Source organism: Scatophagus argus, chromosome 4 (assembly GCF_020382885.2).
Source record: "Scatophagus argus isolate fScaArg1 chromosome 4, fScaArg1.pri, whole genome shotgun sequence".
In the NCBI taxonomy this organism is placed as follows: Eukaryota; Metazoa; Chordata; class Actinopteri; family Scatophagidae; genus Scatophagus; species Scatophagus argus.
In genome coordinates, this window is record NC_058496.1 from 27,562,907 (window position 1) to 27,579,970 (window position 17,064).

Genomic DNA, 17,064 nt, shown 5'->3' on the forward strand with positions numbered 1-17,064 from the left:
ACTTTCAAGGGATAGTGGAGTACCACAACTGTGGAAAACATCCTGTGCGATATTGGTGCCGAAGAAACAGCACTCCAAGCACCTCAACAGCTACAGGCTAGTGGCACTGACATCCCACCTCATGAAGACTCTGGATAGGCTGGTCCTCATCCACCTCTGCCATCTGGTGAGCCCATCAATATAATCATTCCAGTTCGCCTACCAGCTTGACATTGGACATTGGACCTGAACATGTTTTTTGATTTCTCCAGTGCTTTCAACATCATACAGCCTGCACTTCTGAGGGACAAGTTAAAGCGCTGACGGGTGGACCACCACTTTGCAACATGACTGCTGGACTACCTTGCCAACTGCCCACAGTACGTGAGGACTGTGACATGGAGCTTTGGAACGGTCTTGTCTCTGTTCTTTTTCATTCTCTACACTACAGACTTCAGACACAGTCACCTGCAGAAGTTCTCTGATGACTCTATGAGGACCACAGACTACGGAGAACTGATCCATGACTTTGTAGACCATTGCCAGCAGAACCGCCTTCAGATCAACGCAGGACAGACATTACTGCTAGTAATGTAAATATTTATTAAATACTGTATAGTTTTTCTTAAAAACCACTTACATATTCCCTTATTTACTATTTATTCTATTTATCTGCATTTTTATTTGCTATCCTTGCGCTGCTGTGACAATGTAAATTTCCCCATTGTGGGACTAATATAGGATTATCTTATCTTAAATTATGTTTGTTCAGAGAAGAGAAGTGGGGTGTTATGGTTTCACCAGGAATAGTGGACAAAAAGCAGAACACATTGGACTTGAGAAAGAAAGTTCAATCAAAATAGGCTTATTACAGAAAATAATGATTTATTAAGTGTTCAAAATGTCTAATTAGATTTTTTTTCTAACTCTACTTTGCCTACATGTAGTCCAAAATGTCCAATGTACTGGGAGGGACAGGTGTCTGGGAGGCATATCTTTTAGTCCAGACTTTTTGGTGTCTTTTGGTGGATTAGGGAAGTTCTTATATGATCAATAGTAATAATAATAAGTGCAATCAACATATCCCTGGTCATTCAGAACACATGAATGAAAAGTTAATACAAGGAAAAGCAACGTAGTGACATTCAGAAATGTGCTGTAAAATGCAGATGCAGTTTCACTGGTCCGTTTTCATTGGTAACCCAGTCCACGTCGACTGATGTGGCAAAAAAGAGGGATGGAGATACACAGACATATAAACTGTAAACAAAGAAGACAAGAAAAATATAGTTTAACTTTTAAATATCAAACAAAGTTTTGAACCCCCCCCCCAAAATAATAGAATATATAAAAGCTAATAAGACAAATTGAAAAAGAATATACTGGTTTTACACACCAAACCCCTTTTTGGTTCAGTCAGCCCTCTGATCAACAACATTACAATTAAAATTGATACCACAATATACTTTCTGGCTAGTACAAAACAATGGGCCATGAGCCTATTTCCAATGAGCCTATTTCTAATCAGCCTTATCAGTCTGATAGATTTCAGTCAGCTAGCCTTCAGTCTGCATCTGTGCTACTTAGCATCCAACAAGCTAGCCTCCAGCATCTTAGCCAGCAGCAAACTAGCCTTCAGCCTGCACCCCTGTGGCTAGCCTCCCACTTTGCTAGCAACCAGACATTATTTAAGCCTGCATCTCATCTTGTTTTCTGTGTCAATGCTATGAATTTGGGTTCACTTTGCAAACTATAACAGCTCTTTCTCAGTTTATTTTAAAGCATGCCTTGTGTCCAATAGCTCTAGGTACTTGCAAGGACACTGAAAAGTTTATCCAAGGGTTTTGAGGTGAATTGTCCTTGCATCCTGAAAGTACTGTACCTGTATGATAAACATTGTGACAACACCTGCGCCTGTGCTAAGATAATTTCTGGTGAACCAATCCCTCAGTTTCACAAGACAACCCTGAAAGACAAAATTTGTATTGTTATCATATTTATATATGTACATATAATTTTGATCAGCCTATGAGTCCGATAAAATGAGGGGCTAGATTGTTGTATGTCTAGAAGATTCTTTTGAGAACCACATGTTTATACAGTGATAATACAGTATAAGCAACCTCTTGCCAGTTAGCATGGAGGAGGGTGTTACAGGGGTCCTTGGTACAACAAGAGATGGGGATGTTACCCTTCCAGTCTGCCACACCATACACTCCACAGCACCTAAACTGTACCAAAAACCAAATATAAATAACCGATCGATAATCAATCTATCTCTCTGCCTTGCTCACTCTCTCTCTACATATATATTTATATACACACAATGGAAAATGTAAAAAGTTCATGCTACAGTGCTATTATATCATGAAAGTAGGGAATTTAAGTAGAAGCATGCAATGGTAATTTATTCATCTCAAATAATTTATTGAAACAAAAGCTAACAGTGGTAGGAATACCACAACAAAAAATGTAAACGTTTCAATAACTAACGTGTCCTTGAGCATAAATTACAGCTTGACAATGACTCATTTCTCATGCTGCTCACAAGTTGATTTATTGTCTGCTGAGGCATGGCATGCCACTCTTCTTTAACGGTTGCCCTCAGGTCATTGAGGTTCTGGGGTCACGACCCTCTACATGCCAACTCAGCTGATCCCATAGGTTTTCTATGGGATTCAGGTCTGGGGAAAGTGCAGGCCACTCCATTTGGGGTACTCCAGCCTCCAGCAGTCGTTCCCTGATTACGCAACCTCAATGAGCTGGGGCACTGTCGTCCATGAAGATGAAATCAGACTGTGACCAAAGGACCTCCACTTCTATGCCTTTCTGTGACTCTTCTGGTCTCTCTTTGTCTCTGTTGCAATCTGCTTAAGACACTCTATGACACTCTAAGCTCCCCTCTGAGAAAATCCCGTTTGAAGCCTCGCAATGGCCAGGTACTGCTGATCAATTGTTAGGTGTCGTCTTGGTCTCATGATGTCAAAATGTGAACAGCATGATGAACAGGACTGTTTAAATACAAATTGTCATTGAACCAGAACATTTAGTGCACGATTCATGGATCAGACACATTGTGATTTTTGCGGTTGGTCACCTTGTGAGAGAACAGCATGTTATGCTACTGAAACACTGTTGGACATGTGTATTCAAAAGTTTAGAGGAGGTCAAATTAAGTTCACCTGTAAAGATTACATTGCATTTTAGGTGCATTCTAAAATTTTGTTGAATATCCCAAACTTTTTGCAAGTAGAGAGAGATAGATAGATAGATAGATATGTATTACACGTCCAAAGACAAATAGCAGTTGAGTTGATAAAGTTGATAATGTGGAATAGTGGATCATTTACCAGATGCTGGACAGCATCAAAATCATCTTTAATGGTCTTGTTGCCTTCTTGACTGGACTCTCTGTAGATCTCCAAGCTTTGCATTAGATCTTTCTCAAAGTATGTGTCAATCTGTACAACATATATGTTACATAACATCAAATAACATTACAGGCTAACAGTAACTTCAATATGCAGCTGCCCAGAGGGCATTAAATGTGGAGTGAGGTATTGTGAAAAACCATAATGATAACAATAGGTTGCCGGTATTTGGCAAGAACTGTCAAATACTGACAACCTAGGAATGGGACTGAACTTCCTACCTCTCTGCTGTGGACCAAGAACACACAGGCCATGGCCAGCTCCACCAACATCAGGATGCACAACAGGATAAAATACTGGTGTCAGAAAAAAATTAAAAGAATTAAAAGAATGAGCTACTGTTTTAAAAATAATTAAGCAAACAGCACAAAATGACATTCTCTTTAAAGCAGTACCATAAACCACCCAGATTTCCCCTATTTGTCGTATTTTTGATTATTATTGTTATATATCATATTATTCATGTTATAATAAATTCACACTCACACTGATGAGCATGCAGCGGTTCTCCCTCATGCCTCCTAACACTCCCACATAACACACACAGGTAACAATGGTACCTGTAACCACTAGAGTGTTGGCTGGATAGATGGGCCAGAAGGTGGTGATGAGCGAGGTAAATTTGCAGTGCATCATCTGGAACTCCCCAAATGCCACTACAAACGCACCACACAGCTCCAATACACAGAGGAGAGACATAAGACACCTCACAATACCATTCAAGGTATGCAAGATTAGATTTGACTCTATTGCAAGAATTTTAATTTTCAAAAGCCATGATGCACTCAGTTCCGAGCCAGAATAATAACAATGAAACTTCCACTTGCTTGCCTTTTCACAAATCAAAACTCCAGCATTTTCCTTTAAAAACTCAACATGAAAAAAAATGTGACCAATATTAGGATGCACGCATTTTTATTTCATGCTTGTTCAATGTGAACATTTTCTATACAATATATGTAACTAACAGTAACATTTTTTCTCTCATAATTCAGAAAATTTTCAGGTATTTAAAAATACTTCCAAATTATTTATTTTTATTTTGTTTATTTTACTAGCAATATAGTGCATAAATTTAAGTTAATTTTGGGTTGGTGCTGTATTGACACAAATTTTGTCAGTTGTGGCCCAATTTTTCTGTAAGACGAACAGATACATCATATTCATTTAAGAAAAATTAAATTATTAATTATCAAATATTACATAACCCAAACTAATAGCCAAAATTAGGCTCAGTCATTATGAAAAGTAGTAATTAAAAGTAATCCAAATTGATATGACCTAATTATTGGTAACAGGTGTTACACATTCAAGTAAACCTTATGTTTCGATTGACAGTGTGTGATGTTGTATGTGTATTCTGATAATTAATAACTTACCCAGCACAAAAAGTTGAGATTTAGCACCATAGTCTTCAAGCAGTTCACACAGGAGCGATTCATCCTTTCTGGTTATTTTCCTGATTAAGATCTATAGAAGTTGACAACTTACAGTTACATACAGTATTACTGATATTTTTAGACCCAAAGACAGTCTGACAGTTAATCTTCAATACTTGTGAGGCAAAACAAGTGAAGCTGCTGCTCTTCTTGGTAACAGAATGTTTACAGAACAACTCTGTTTGATATGGCAACATTGAGCCAAAAGGCATTGTGTACACCTGTGACCTATTCAGGCAGTGTAATTACAGAATTAACTCATTCATAATAAAACTGACTAAATATCTAAGGGGTTACCTTAAACACACAGTGACCAACAATTTTCTATCAATGCAGGGAGAAATATTTTGGTGGTGTTCTTACACTCAGTGTTAACTAATGACAGACTGGGAGGAGGAAGTAGAAAAGACAACAGAGGCCTCTGTCTCGCAACTGGCAGTAACATATCTACAAGCTTCCACACTTCCACACATAGCAGAGAAGTGTGACAGAGAAGTCAGGTCTATGGAGGTTTAATAAAAAGTCAGTGTCAACAAATAAATATAAACGTAGTTGGGTTCATCACCAGTTTATCTGCTTTCTTTACTTCCATTCAAGTACGCAAGCATTTAGAGATGCTGTTTCACTGTAACTGGTCAACAGTAGTTTTGGATTATGATGTAGGATGCATTGCTCTGTAGGTCTTAAACTACCTTTTAACTTGATAGTCCATCTGCCCTGGCTAAGGTTAATTAATAACAATTTACTCCCCATAGATATTTTGTTCACAATTGTACACCAGAGGGAAAAGGGGAAGGCAGAGGAAAAATAAACAAACTAACTAACCTTACAAGTTAGTTAGCAAACTCATTACCTTAGCTTGGTCACTAAAATGAGAATATGTTAATATTTTATGGAGTTTCTAATCAGACAAAAAAGATTACCGTAACTAAGATTAAAACCACTGGCTTTGATGTCAAGGTTTGTCGGTATCCTTCATGTGTTCCTTATTTTCTCCTCTGTTTTTCCCCTTTCCTTGCGTTTATGTTTTGTTCCCATTTATCTTATTCATCTGTCCCTGTATGTTTGTATATACACAGAGCTGGGGGAGGTGACCCAGTTTTCTATTTATGCCTATTCACCTGTGCAACTGCTTCTCATCAAATCAACTCCACTTAATTCATCCACTCTCTGCCAGTTCGTATAGTCTACTTCAATGTTATTACGCATCAGGCCAGTAACCTTGGTATTTTCTTTGTGACTCCTGGATAATTTTTATATCCCTGTGCTTCAGGTTCATTCCTGCATCTTTCCTGCATCACCTCCACATCCAACTCTGCTTTCGTATTCTCCTTGGATTTCCCGCCTGCCTGCCTGCCTCGCCACTCACCAGCCACACCATGTCAAAGCTCCCCTGGATATTGGATCATCTCCCCTTTTGACAGTTTTTGGCAGTGTTGGGTGTAATGCGTTACTTTACTGTAATCACATTACTTTTATCAGTAACGCAGTAGTGTAATGTGTTACTGTTGTGACTTATGTAATTACATTACAGTTACTAAGCCAAAAATCATGTCGTTACTTTCATTACTTTAAGTTCTTATCTGCAGAGCAGGAGGACAGAAAATTTAATCAAGCGTCCCTTTTCATGTGTGTTGACACAGCGCACTCATTTTACCTCACCCACGTGACCTGACATAACTCTGGCGCCATGCAAGTTCATGGAGGATGAGATAGAGCAGAAATGGAAACACTGCTAAGACGCCTTTTGATGGGTGGAAATACACACACACCTTTGAGTTTGTTGAGCAGAAGGACGAAAACGTGATGGTACACTGTACCTGGCAGGGGAGATACCATGATCACGAAGGTGGTTCACCCAGGGCGAGGCTCAGCCATTGCACTCCGGTTGTGCTGACCCCTGCGAATTTCTCAAATGTGGGAATCTCGACTGCATAATTTCTGGTAGTGGGGGACTGCGTTCGCGCTCCCCCCTGATTTTTTTCTGCTGACCATTTGCACTGTTAACCTCACCTACTTGCACTACACTTCCACCCTGCACACTCACCTTTGGACTACCTCCAGAACCACATTTATTTTATTTTACTTATCTCATTTTATTTTGTTTTACCTTATTCTATTTTATTCTACTATTATATGTCTTTCTTACGTTCTACGTTTGCACCAATCACCAAGTCAAATTCCTAGTAATGTGAAACCTCTTCACTTACAATGGCAATAAAGACGATTCTGGTTCTGTAAACTAAGCCCAGGCCAGAAACTTCTCTCCACCGCCGCAAACAGCACATCAAATCTCTGTAAGCATCTGCAAAGGCAGCATGCTATTTCACTAGGCGCTTTATATGATTTACTCACTCACCTTACATTCCACTGGCACCTTACAGTCTACCTCTAGGTTATTTTGCACTACATTACACTGTTTACTGTTGTATATATACTTTTTTTTTTTATATTGTCTTGTATATATATTTAATATATGCCACTTTTTATTTTGCTATTTTTAACATTTTGTTTAGCTTGTTGTGTGTATAGCTGCTGCTGCACTGCAATTTCCCAGCCTGGGATTAATAAAGTATATCTATCTATCTATCTATATGCCGCTAACACAAAGCTAGTGGCTAAACGACCGCAGACCCTGAATGAAGTATAAACAGACATTTAATGAGTGAGTTAAGTTAAGCGTGAAAGCTTAAGCTTTAATTCATCACAAAACGGTGTCACTGACGCAGAAAAAGCAGAACCCCGATGCAGAATCTGACGCAGGGATGCGAGGCTGAGGTCCAAGCAATAGACTTTATTTACAAAAAAATAAAATAAAATAAACAAAACAGGCTCACACTTACTGTGACTTGGGATCAAAGAATACTGTGGCAAAACATGGCAAGGCAAGGCATAGATATCCTGGCATGAAACCAAAAGACAATACAACACACTGACACAGTTGATTGGGAAGACAAGGACTAAATAGACAAGACAACAAGACACAGGTGACACACATTAGGAGGGAGAAAGCAATCAGGAAAACCAAAAGCAAAGCTACATGAAAACAGGACACACAGGGGAAGAGACGCTTTCAAAATAAAACAGGACATGACAAAAACCTTGAACATAAAACATGGAAACACATGACAAGACAAACATGAAACATGGCACGTGGACTCAAATCAAAAGACAAAGCATAACAAAAACACCAGGCATGACATAATTTGTTTTTGAGACATTTTGCATGCCTTGTTTTGGCAAATTTTCTTGCAAAGTGATTTCACAACTTCTTGTATTAACATGTCAAAAGATAGATCTTGTGTTATGTGTATGTCTTTTCACCAGAATACAGATTTGTGCAGATCTGGGGAGATATACGGTTTCACTATATGTTAATTGTTGGTTTAGTTATGGTACATCTTAGTTATGGTAATTTTTTTAGAGTAATCCAAAAGTAATGTAATTAATTACTTCCAGCAGTGGGTAATTAAGTAAAGTAAGGGATTACGTTTTCAAAAAGTAACTACTAATGTGTAATGCATTACTTTTTTTGAGTAACTACCCCAACACTGGTTTTTGGACTCACTATACTCACCTAAGACCTCTCATCTGTGTGCAATAAAGAGGCAATAACTGATTTTCTCCTACCTCCGTGTCCTGAACATCAATATTTCTCTATTTTAATGTGTTCACTTATCTTATTTTTAGATGCTCCACTGGCATTAAGAGATATTGTGATATTTTGCAGTGTTCATGTTACTTTGTGTTATTTTTACAGTGTTTGATTACTTTAGTTAGGATTTATGTTGAAGTGCATGTAGTGTTTCTTTTTCTAAACTGACCCTAAACTATACGCGGACTCGCCCTGGTGGTAAGTGCAGGTGTAACCCTTTTTCCGGGGGAAAGCGGCAGTCAAACTGCAAGGGGATGAAAGACGGAGCTTCCTAGAGAGCAGCCGGACAGCCAGGAGATCACCCGCACTGAGGGAGAGCACCCACACCCAACGAGTCCTCTTTCTTCCCTTATGAGGACTTGTATATAGCTTTATAGTGTACTATTTTTACTTACCTTGTAAATTGTTAATTTATTTCACCTCTATATTTTTTGTAACTGTTTATGCACACTTTTTGCACTCTTCTTGTGTTCTTGTGAGCTGCCACAACAGGTGAATTTCCCCACTGCGGGATCAATAAAGTTCATCTTTCTTTCTTTCTCCAGTGTCAGACCATGGGACTCACGGAACCAGAGTGTGGGTCGCAAGCAAAGGAGAGAGACTTCTATTATTAGCCGGAGTTGAGGGGAAGCACTGTGGGCTTGTAGAGGAGTGTGATCACGATGCACCCCTCTTGCAGTTAAGTACCCTCGTTGCCTATTTTAAAAGAATCAGAATCAGAATCAGAATTCTTTATTTGTCACATGTGGATGTGCATCCACAGTGAAATGAAAAAACAACACTCCTTTTAACAACTGTGCAAAAATACAATTGACATGTACAAATATACACAAATAATAAGATAAAAGATAAAAGTTAAAAAAAAAATAGAATAGAATGGAATAGAATAAAAAAATAAAAAATAAAGATAGAGATCGGTGAATCAGCAATTTAACCAGGATTTTAGGCCCTGGAGACTCTCCTTTTTTCTTAATCTCTAATGATCTTAGTCTGAGTGCTTATCCCAGCTGTTTTCTGTCCCCGGTGTATGTGTTCTGGAGTGAATGAGAGCCTCACACCCCACCTCCAAGATTTGGGGTCTGCCACTTCGGCCTGGTTGGAGAGCGAGACTAACCCAAGACTGTTTGGACCCTCAGGAGAGACTTTGGGCTGATTTCATTTATTTAATCATAATAAATCTTGGGTAAACCTCGATTTGACTTGTGGTTTTTAACTCTGCTCAACCCAGATTTTTTTTTTTTAATAGAGTCCTAGGCTCTCAAACTTAGGTGGCATTGTCCTTCCATTTAATACGCTTTATCTAAATTATTATCTTAACTATAAATTTTCCCAACCTCACAGACAACCAGCACCTTTAATGTGTACCTGCTCTGAGCACTTCTAGCCAGGGGCATGTCTAGATTTTTTTCCTGGGGGGCGGCACAGACAATAGAAGGGTGGCACACCGAAATGACATTTTAAATGCCCCACAGTCTTAGATCACAATAAACGGTAGGCTAAGGTATTAATAATAGAACTACACTGCTCAAAAAATAAAGGCAACACTTAGACAACCCAATGTAACTCCAAGTCAATCACACTTCTGTGAAATCAAATTGTCCACTTACGAAGCAACACTGATTGACAATCAGTTTCACATGCTGTTGTGCAAATGGAATAAACAACAGGTGCAAATTATAGGCAATTAGCAAGACACCCCCAATAAACGAGTGGTTCTGCAAGTGGTGACCAGAGACCACTTCTCAGTTCCTATGCTTTCTGGCTGATGTTTTGATCGCTTTTGAATGCTGGCGGTGCTTTCACTCTAGCGGTAGCATGAGACGGCAGTGCAGCTCATCCAGCATGGCACATCAATGTGAGCTGTGGCAAGAAGGTTTGCTGTGTCTGTCAGCATAGTGTCCAGAGCATGGAGGCACTACCAGGAGACAGGCCAGTACATCACGAGACATGGAGGAGGCCGTAGGAGGAACAACCCAGCAGCAGAACCGCTACCCCACCTTTGTGCAAGGAGGAACAGGAGAAGCACTGCCAGAGCCCTGCAAAATGACTTCCAGCAGGTCACAAATGTGCATGTGTTTGCTCAAACGGTCAGAAACAGACTCCATGAGGGTGGTATGAGGGCCCGATGTCCACAGGTGGGGGTTGTGCTTACAGTCCAACAGCATTTGCCAAGAACACCAAGATTAGCAAATTCGCCACTGGCGTCCTGTGCTCTTCACAGATGAAAGCAGATTCAGACTGAGCACATGTGACATACGTAACAGAGTCTGGAGATGCAGTGGAAAACGTTCTCCTGCCTGCAACATCCTCCAGCATGACCGGTTTGGCAATTTTTTCCACTGTTTTAGGTGTGTTTTACCTGTTTGGTTTAATGTGGTTGATTCCTGTTGCAAATGTGCACACACGGACACCACTTTCATTAGTTTTGTTTTTTTCACCTTTTTGGCACTCCACTGGGGGACCCCTTCAGCTTCAGCTTCTATTGTCTACACCAGGGATCAGCTGTTAGCTCTATGCGGCCCTGCTCTTCTCTACGCAGAGAAAACAGAGATTCCACTTTCCAATTTAAGCAGGTCTAGACCAAACTCTTTAATTAAACTGTAAATACAGAGAGCCCAACATTCCCCCTTGAGCAAGCACTTGGCGACAGTGGCGAGGAAAAACTGCCTTTTAGAAGGCAGAAACCACGGAGCAGACCCCGGCTCAAGATGGGTGGCCATCTGCCTTGACCGGTTGGGTTGAGAGAGAGGGAGAGAGAGAGAGAGAGAGAGAGAGCAAGGGAGAGATTGAGAGGGGGTGGGGTGTGAGAGAAGGAGCACACAAGCAGAGATGCATAGCAGCAGTAATAATACCAGAAGTATCGGAAATGTAGATAAGGATAATGACAATGAAATATACAGAAGGTATTATGGCGATTTTGATAACAATAGTAGTAACAATAATGGTAGTAGCTGTACTGAGTTGTAACAGAATTAAATCAGATTATGACTAAACAGTAGTAATCGCAGTAGGTTTTGAGCAGGACGACAGCAGGACCGCAGCAGGAGGTCCAATCATGATCGATAGGAATCTGCGGGACAAGAAAGCACAAGGACTCCAGGGAAGGAGTTATGTTAGTAATATGCATTAATGGGACATAGATGTGTGCAGAAGGAGAGGGAGAGGAAGAAAGAGCTCAGTGCGTCATGGGAGGGCCTCCGGTAGTCTAAGCCTATAGCAGCATAACTAGGGGCCGGCCTAGGCCGGCCCTAACTATAAGCTTTATCAAAGAGGAAAGTTTTTAGTCTACTCTTAAATATAGAGAGGGTGTCCGCCTCCCGGACCGAAACCGGAAGATGGTTCCATAGTAGAGGAGCTTGATAACTAAAGGCTCTGGTTCCCAATCTACTTTTGAGGACTCTAGGAACCACAAGTAGCCCTGCATTTTGGGAACGCAAAGTTCTGGTGGGATAATAGGGTACTATTAACTCTTTAAGACAGGATGGTGCCTGACCGTTCAGGGCTTTATATGTGAGGAAGAGAATTTTAAAATCTATCCTGAATTTTACAGGTAGCCAATGTAGAGAAGCCAGAACAGGAGAAATATGATCTCTCATGCTGGTTCTTGTCAGTAGTCGTGCTGCAGCGTTCTGGATTAGCTGGAGAGTCTTTATAGATTTATTGGGGCAGCCTGATAGAAGGGAGTTACAGTAATCCAGTCTAGAGAATGCATGGACTAATTTTTCTGCATCTTTCTGACTCAGGATGTGTCTAATCTTTGCGATACTGCGGAGGTGAAAGAATGCAGTCCTTGAAATATTCGCTATGTGTGAGTGACATGTCCTGGTCAAAGATAACTCCTAAATTTCTTACAGTGGAGCTTGAGGCCACGGCTAAGCCATCTGACATTGCAATGTCACTGCATAATTTGTTTCTAAGGTGTCCGGGGCCTAGAACAATAACTTCAGTTTTGTCTGAATTTAAAAGTAGGAAATTGCAGGTCATCCAGGTTTTTATGTCTTTAAGACATGCCTGAAGCTTGACTAGCTGATTTGTTTCATCTGGTTTCATTGATAAGTACAATTGTGTGTCATCCGCATAACAATGAAAATGTATGGTGTGTTTCCTAATAATATCACCAATGGGGAGCATATATAGGCTGAATAATATTGGCCCAAGGACAGAACCTTGGGGAACTCCATGACTAACTTTTGTGAGTGTGGACGATGTATCATTAACATGAACAAATTGAAATCGATCTGTAGGTGCTGAATTTTGTCTCTAATGTTTAAGATCTTGTCGTTTAAAAAGGTTATAAAGTCATTACTGCTAAGGGTCACAGGGATACAAGGCTCGATAGCACTATGGCTCTCTGTCAGCCTGGCTACAGTGCTGAAGAGAAACTGGAGAATATGCTTGTTATTATTTGTTATTAATTTTGAGTAATAGGCTGCTCTGGCAGTCCGAAGGGCCTTCCTATATAATCTAAAGACTGTCTTGCCAGATTGAGCAAGATTCAATACGTTTGGAGGAATGCCATTTCCTCTCAAGTTTTTGCACGTTTTGCTTTAATTTGCGAACCTCTGTATTATACCAGGGTGCAAGTTTCCTCCTGCTTATCAGTGGAGACTTCAATAGAGCCTCTCTATCTTCCACTCTCCTCACATTCACACAGTATGTGAAGTGCCAGGGACAACAAAACGCTGGACCTTTTGTATGCTAATGTCAAAGACGCATACACATCCGCCCCCCTCCCCCTGCTTGGATGCTCTAATCACTGTCTCATTCATCAGCTCCCCGAATACACACCCAGGGCGAGAAGAGAGCCTGCACAGAAAAAGTATGTGAAAGTGTGGACTGATGTGAGAGACTGAGAAACTTTTTCCAAACTGCAGACTGGGAGACACTTTACAGCTCTCATGGCGATGACATCAATGGCCTGACCGACTGCGTCACAAACTACATCAACTTCTGTGTGGAGAACACTTTACCAACCCGGAGGGTACGGTGTTTCTCCAACAACAAGCCCTGGGTGACCCCTGAGCTAAAAACCCTGTTGAACCAGAAGAAGAGGGCTTTCTTTTCTGGGGACAGAGTGGAGCAGAAGAGAGTACAGTGTGAACTCAAGTATGCAATCAGACAGGCCAAGAACAGCTACAAGAAGAAGCTGGAGGAGCGGCTGGAGCAGAACAATACACGAAATGTGTGGAGGGGCCTGAAGACCATCTCAGGACATGGACAGAGTGGAGCCAGAGGGACAGCTGAAGGCAACCAGCGCTGGGCAACCCCACCCCCTCTGCCACCGATCCTCTCCCCTCTTCACCCATCTCCAGGCCAGCAGACACTACTACCATCACCAGACCATCACTGTCTTCTACTCCACCTCCCATCACCCCCCTGTCTTCACACCACTTCACACCAGCCCCCCCTACCACTATCAGCTCCCCCATCCCCTACTGTTCACCCCTTTTCCCTCCCCACCCCCCTCCCTCATCCCTCTTCTTAACATCGGACCATGTGAGGAGAGAACTGAGGCGGCTGAAGAGCAAAAAAGCTGCAGGACCAGACGGGATCAGCCTCAGACTGCTTAGGGACTATGCTGACTAGCTCTGTGAAGTGGTCATGTACATCTTCAACCTGAGCCTCAGTCTGAAGAGTCCTGTTGAAGATCTCCTGTGTGGTTCCAGTTCCTAAGACTGCCCAGCCCAAGGAGCCAAACCACTACAGGCCTGTCGCCTTGACCTCCCTCCTGATGAAGACCACGGAGAGGCTCATCCTCAGTCACCTTCGCTCTGTGGTGAGAACAGCGATGGACACGCTGCAGCTTGCCTACAGGCCAAACATCGGGGTGGGTGCTGCACTGGGCGCTGACTCACCTGGAGAGTGCTGGGAGCGCTGTGAGAATCATGTTTTTTGACTTCTCAAGCGCATTCAACACAATTCAACCGGTGCTGCTGAGAGGGAAGCTGGAGAGAGCAGGAGTGGACGGACGGATATTTGAGTGTGCAGGCCTCTCCTAAGGACTTTTTATGACACTGTGCAGTGTACAGTAACCTCTGCTATTCACTACACTGTGGTCTGTTGGGGACCGGGCAGTACGGACCGGGACAGGAAGAGACTGAAAAGTTGGTGAGGAGGGCCAGCTCTGTCCTGGTCTCCCCACTGGACTCCGTGGAAGTGGGTGAGAGGAGGATGTTAGTCAAGCTGACATACATCATGGACAACACCTCTCACCCCCTGCATGAGACAGTGGAGGCTCTGAGCAGCTCCTTCAGCGGCAGAGACTGCTACACCCTCAGTGCAGGAAGGAGTGCTACCGCAGGTCCTTCATTCCCACTGCTGTTAGACTATATATATCAATGGGCTAGTCCTCTTTTCGTCCCTTATGAGGACTTGTATATAGCTGTATATTGTACTGTGTTTATTGTACTTTGTAAATTGTTAATTTATTTTACCTCTATATTTTTTTATATTTTTACTATTTGTATTATATTTTTACTACTGTGGCAACATCACCAATCTATACAAAAACATGAAACGGTACAGAGACAAAGGTCATTGTCTATGGAATTAAATTCATGTCACAATTCGCGCACAAGAAAAATTAAAATCAAGAGCACAAAACTTATGGTTGAGCACACACACAAAAATCAATACTGTGCTCAAAAAACATCTTCCTCCGCGCTCAGACAGACTTCTGCGCGTTCACAATGTGACTTTCCCTCAGTCTGCCTCAGCCGCGCTCGCTCAACTTCACTTGTGCGCTCGCTCACATTATAAATGTGCCACAAAGGTCAACCAATCAGAGCACTGGGATGACGACGTGATTGACTGCTTCTGCTCCAATCACATCGCAGCATCCACATGGGAAGTTTTACCATAGAGTTTTATTAGACCACAAGGTGAATCACGAAAAGTCTTAGAAATTGATCTCTGATCCGCAGTCTGGGGGCTACACAATCTTTAGGACATTGAAAATAACGAGTCTTGTTAAGCTAACAGCAAAAAGGACACGGCTATGTACACAGCACTGTTTAGAATCCTCGTTACCTTGTGGTCTTAGTAAAACTCTACGGGGCTCGAATGGGCACATGATCTCGCAATGCATTGTGTGTCGCGGTCGCCATTTTTGCGGGCAAAGTTTTTTGTTTACATCATTTTGCGGTAGATACGGTGCTGCGAGAGGGAGGTTGGAAAAATGGACCGTACCAAGACAAGCTGGACCCTGTTCCAAAGGCTCGGTTTCTCTAAAAAATTAGTAAAATTGGTGGAATGGATCCATATGAGCACGACTGGACAATGGATATAAATGCTGCGATTGTCCAAAGCTGAGCTTGTCCTCTCGTCAATGACGTTAGTTATTACACCACCTCATTTGAAGTGTTATCTGTTTGCACACAGTCTTCTGCTGTTGGCACCTTATCTGCACTGTTACAGGAACTTTAACAATGTCACTGCACTGTACTGCAGAATGTTTGTAATAATCTTCTTCTTCTTATGGCTATTTTTTAATAATAAATTGAAGTAGTATTCCCACTGAACTACAGTATTTGTTATCACCATAAGTATTAACTTTCTTTGTAAAGTACAGGCCTGGTGTTTGTCATCATATGAGCAAGTAACAGGTGAGAAGGTTTTCCTGCACCTGACATATCAGCCCGACATGTTAAGGATAAATAGAAATAAGCAGAGGAAGATTAACAGCCATTCATTTTATATGCAGAAAACCACAGAAATTGATAATACATGAATAAGATACAGTGCAAAGTCTGATTTTTTTAAATGCACTCACTCTGTTTCTCAGTCACTATCTGGTATCGCAGGGCCTTGTTGTTTAATGACAATACTGGGAGACATATTACTTAAAGCACAACACACAGTCACAATCTTGTCAATGAAGTAAAATTCCTCACCCTCAAGTGGAACCAGTAGGTTCACTGGTATGGTGTGCTGTAGTATGTTATACTTGCTGCGTACCAAACCTATAACTCTTTCCACATGGACCCTTAGGTGAGCTGCCGCGTCTCCTCCACAGATTTTGGGTCCATTTGAGCATGTCCTCTTGTGAAGCCTGGGTTTTTCACCTCGGCACACATTAGTCCAACTTCATCCCCGATGTTAAATCCACTGTTTGCCAAAACCAAATCTCCCGGTAACCCGTTTATTGAGGATGCCACACTGCTCAGTCAGGTGCTTGTCACTTACATGCCCTCCCCACCCTTTAGAAATGAACGATCTCACCCCATCGTTTTTTTACAAAAGCAATCATGTGAACGATTGCGGCAGTTAGCAACACACCACGTTTGCACCATGTTTAACTTATTTAAATAAAACAACAGGACACAAGAGCAGCGTCACACAAGCAGCCGGTGTAAACACGCTTTTCAGTTGCCCATAAAGCCCACATGCATTGCAGTTTTCCTACTCCGCTACGTCACACTTTTGAACTCCATGGTAAAACAAGTGAAGTTGAGCGAGTGCGGCTGAGACAGGCTGAGGGAAAGTCACATTGTGAGCATGCAGAAGTCTGCCTGAGCGTGGAGGAAGATATTTTTTGAGCACAGAATCGATTTTTGAGTGC

At 41.7% G+C, this 17,064-nt stretch overlaps 1 protein-coding gene and 1 non-coding gene across 5 annotated transcripts; one reads left to right on the top strand and one right to left on the bottom strand.

The window, feature by feature from the left end:
* Positions 1-852: 852 nt before the first annotated feature.
* On the bottom strand, positions 853-7,812 carry LOC124057646 (leukocyte surface antigen CD53-like). Of its 4 annotated transcripts, none has more exons than XM_046386111.1 (8): positions 7,693-7,812; positions 4,790-4,880; positions 3,897-4,085; positions 3,632-3,706; positions 3,330-3,440; positions 2,103-2,210; positions 1,862-1,945; positions 853-1,239 (listed from the first exon to the last, which is right to left on the bottom strand). In XM_046386111.1, the coding sequence occupies exons 2-8, from the start codon at positions 4,850-4,852 to the stop codon at positions 1,171-1,173; spliced, it is 699 nt and encodes a 232-aa protein (XP_046242067.1). In that variant the 5' UTR covers positions 4,853-4,880; positions 7,693-7,812; the 3' UTR covers positions 853-1,170. The 4 variants fall into 4 exon arrangements, with proteins under 4 accessions (XP_046242067.1, XP_046242068.1, XP_046242069.1 ...); XM_046386112.1 differs by lacking the exon at positions 7,693-7,812 and adding an exon at positions 5,773-5,791; XM_046386113.1 differs by lacking the exon at positions 3,330-3,440.
* On the top strand, positions 6,661-6,825 carry LOC124058614. Its single transcript, XR_006843277.1, has one exon. It is a non-coding gene; the product is annotated as a U1 spliceosomal RNA (small nuclear RNA).
* Positions 7,813-17,064: the final 9,252 nt, after the last annotated feature.

What these genes read in the sequence shown, in the direction of transcription:
- LOC124057646 (XM_046386111.1), bottom strand. Translation starts at nt 4,852, where the DNA reads ATGAATCGCTCCTGTGTGAACTGCTTGAAGACTATGGTGCTAAATCTC. An exon ending in ATCTCAACTTTTTGTGCTGG is followed by an intron (nt 4,086 to 4,789) that starts GTAAGTTATTAA and finishes TGTGTATTGGAG; the next exon opens with CTGTGTGGTGCGTTTGTAGT. An exon ending in TCACAATGTTTATCATACAG is followed by an intron (nt 1,240 to 1,861) that starts GTACAGTACTTT and finishes CTTTGTTTACAG; the next exon opens with TTTATATGTCTGTGTATCTC.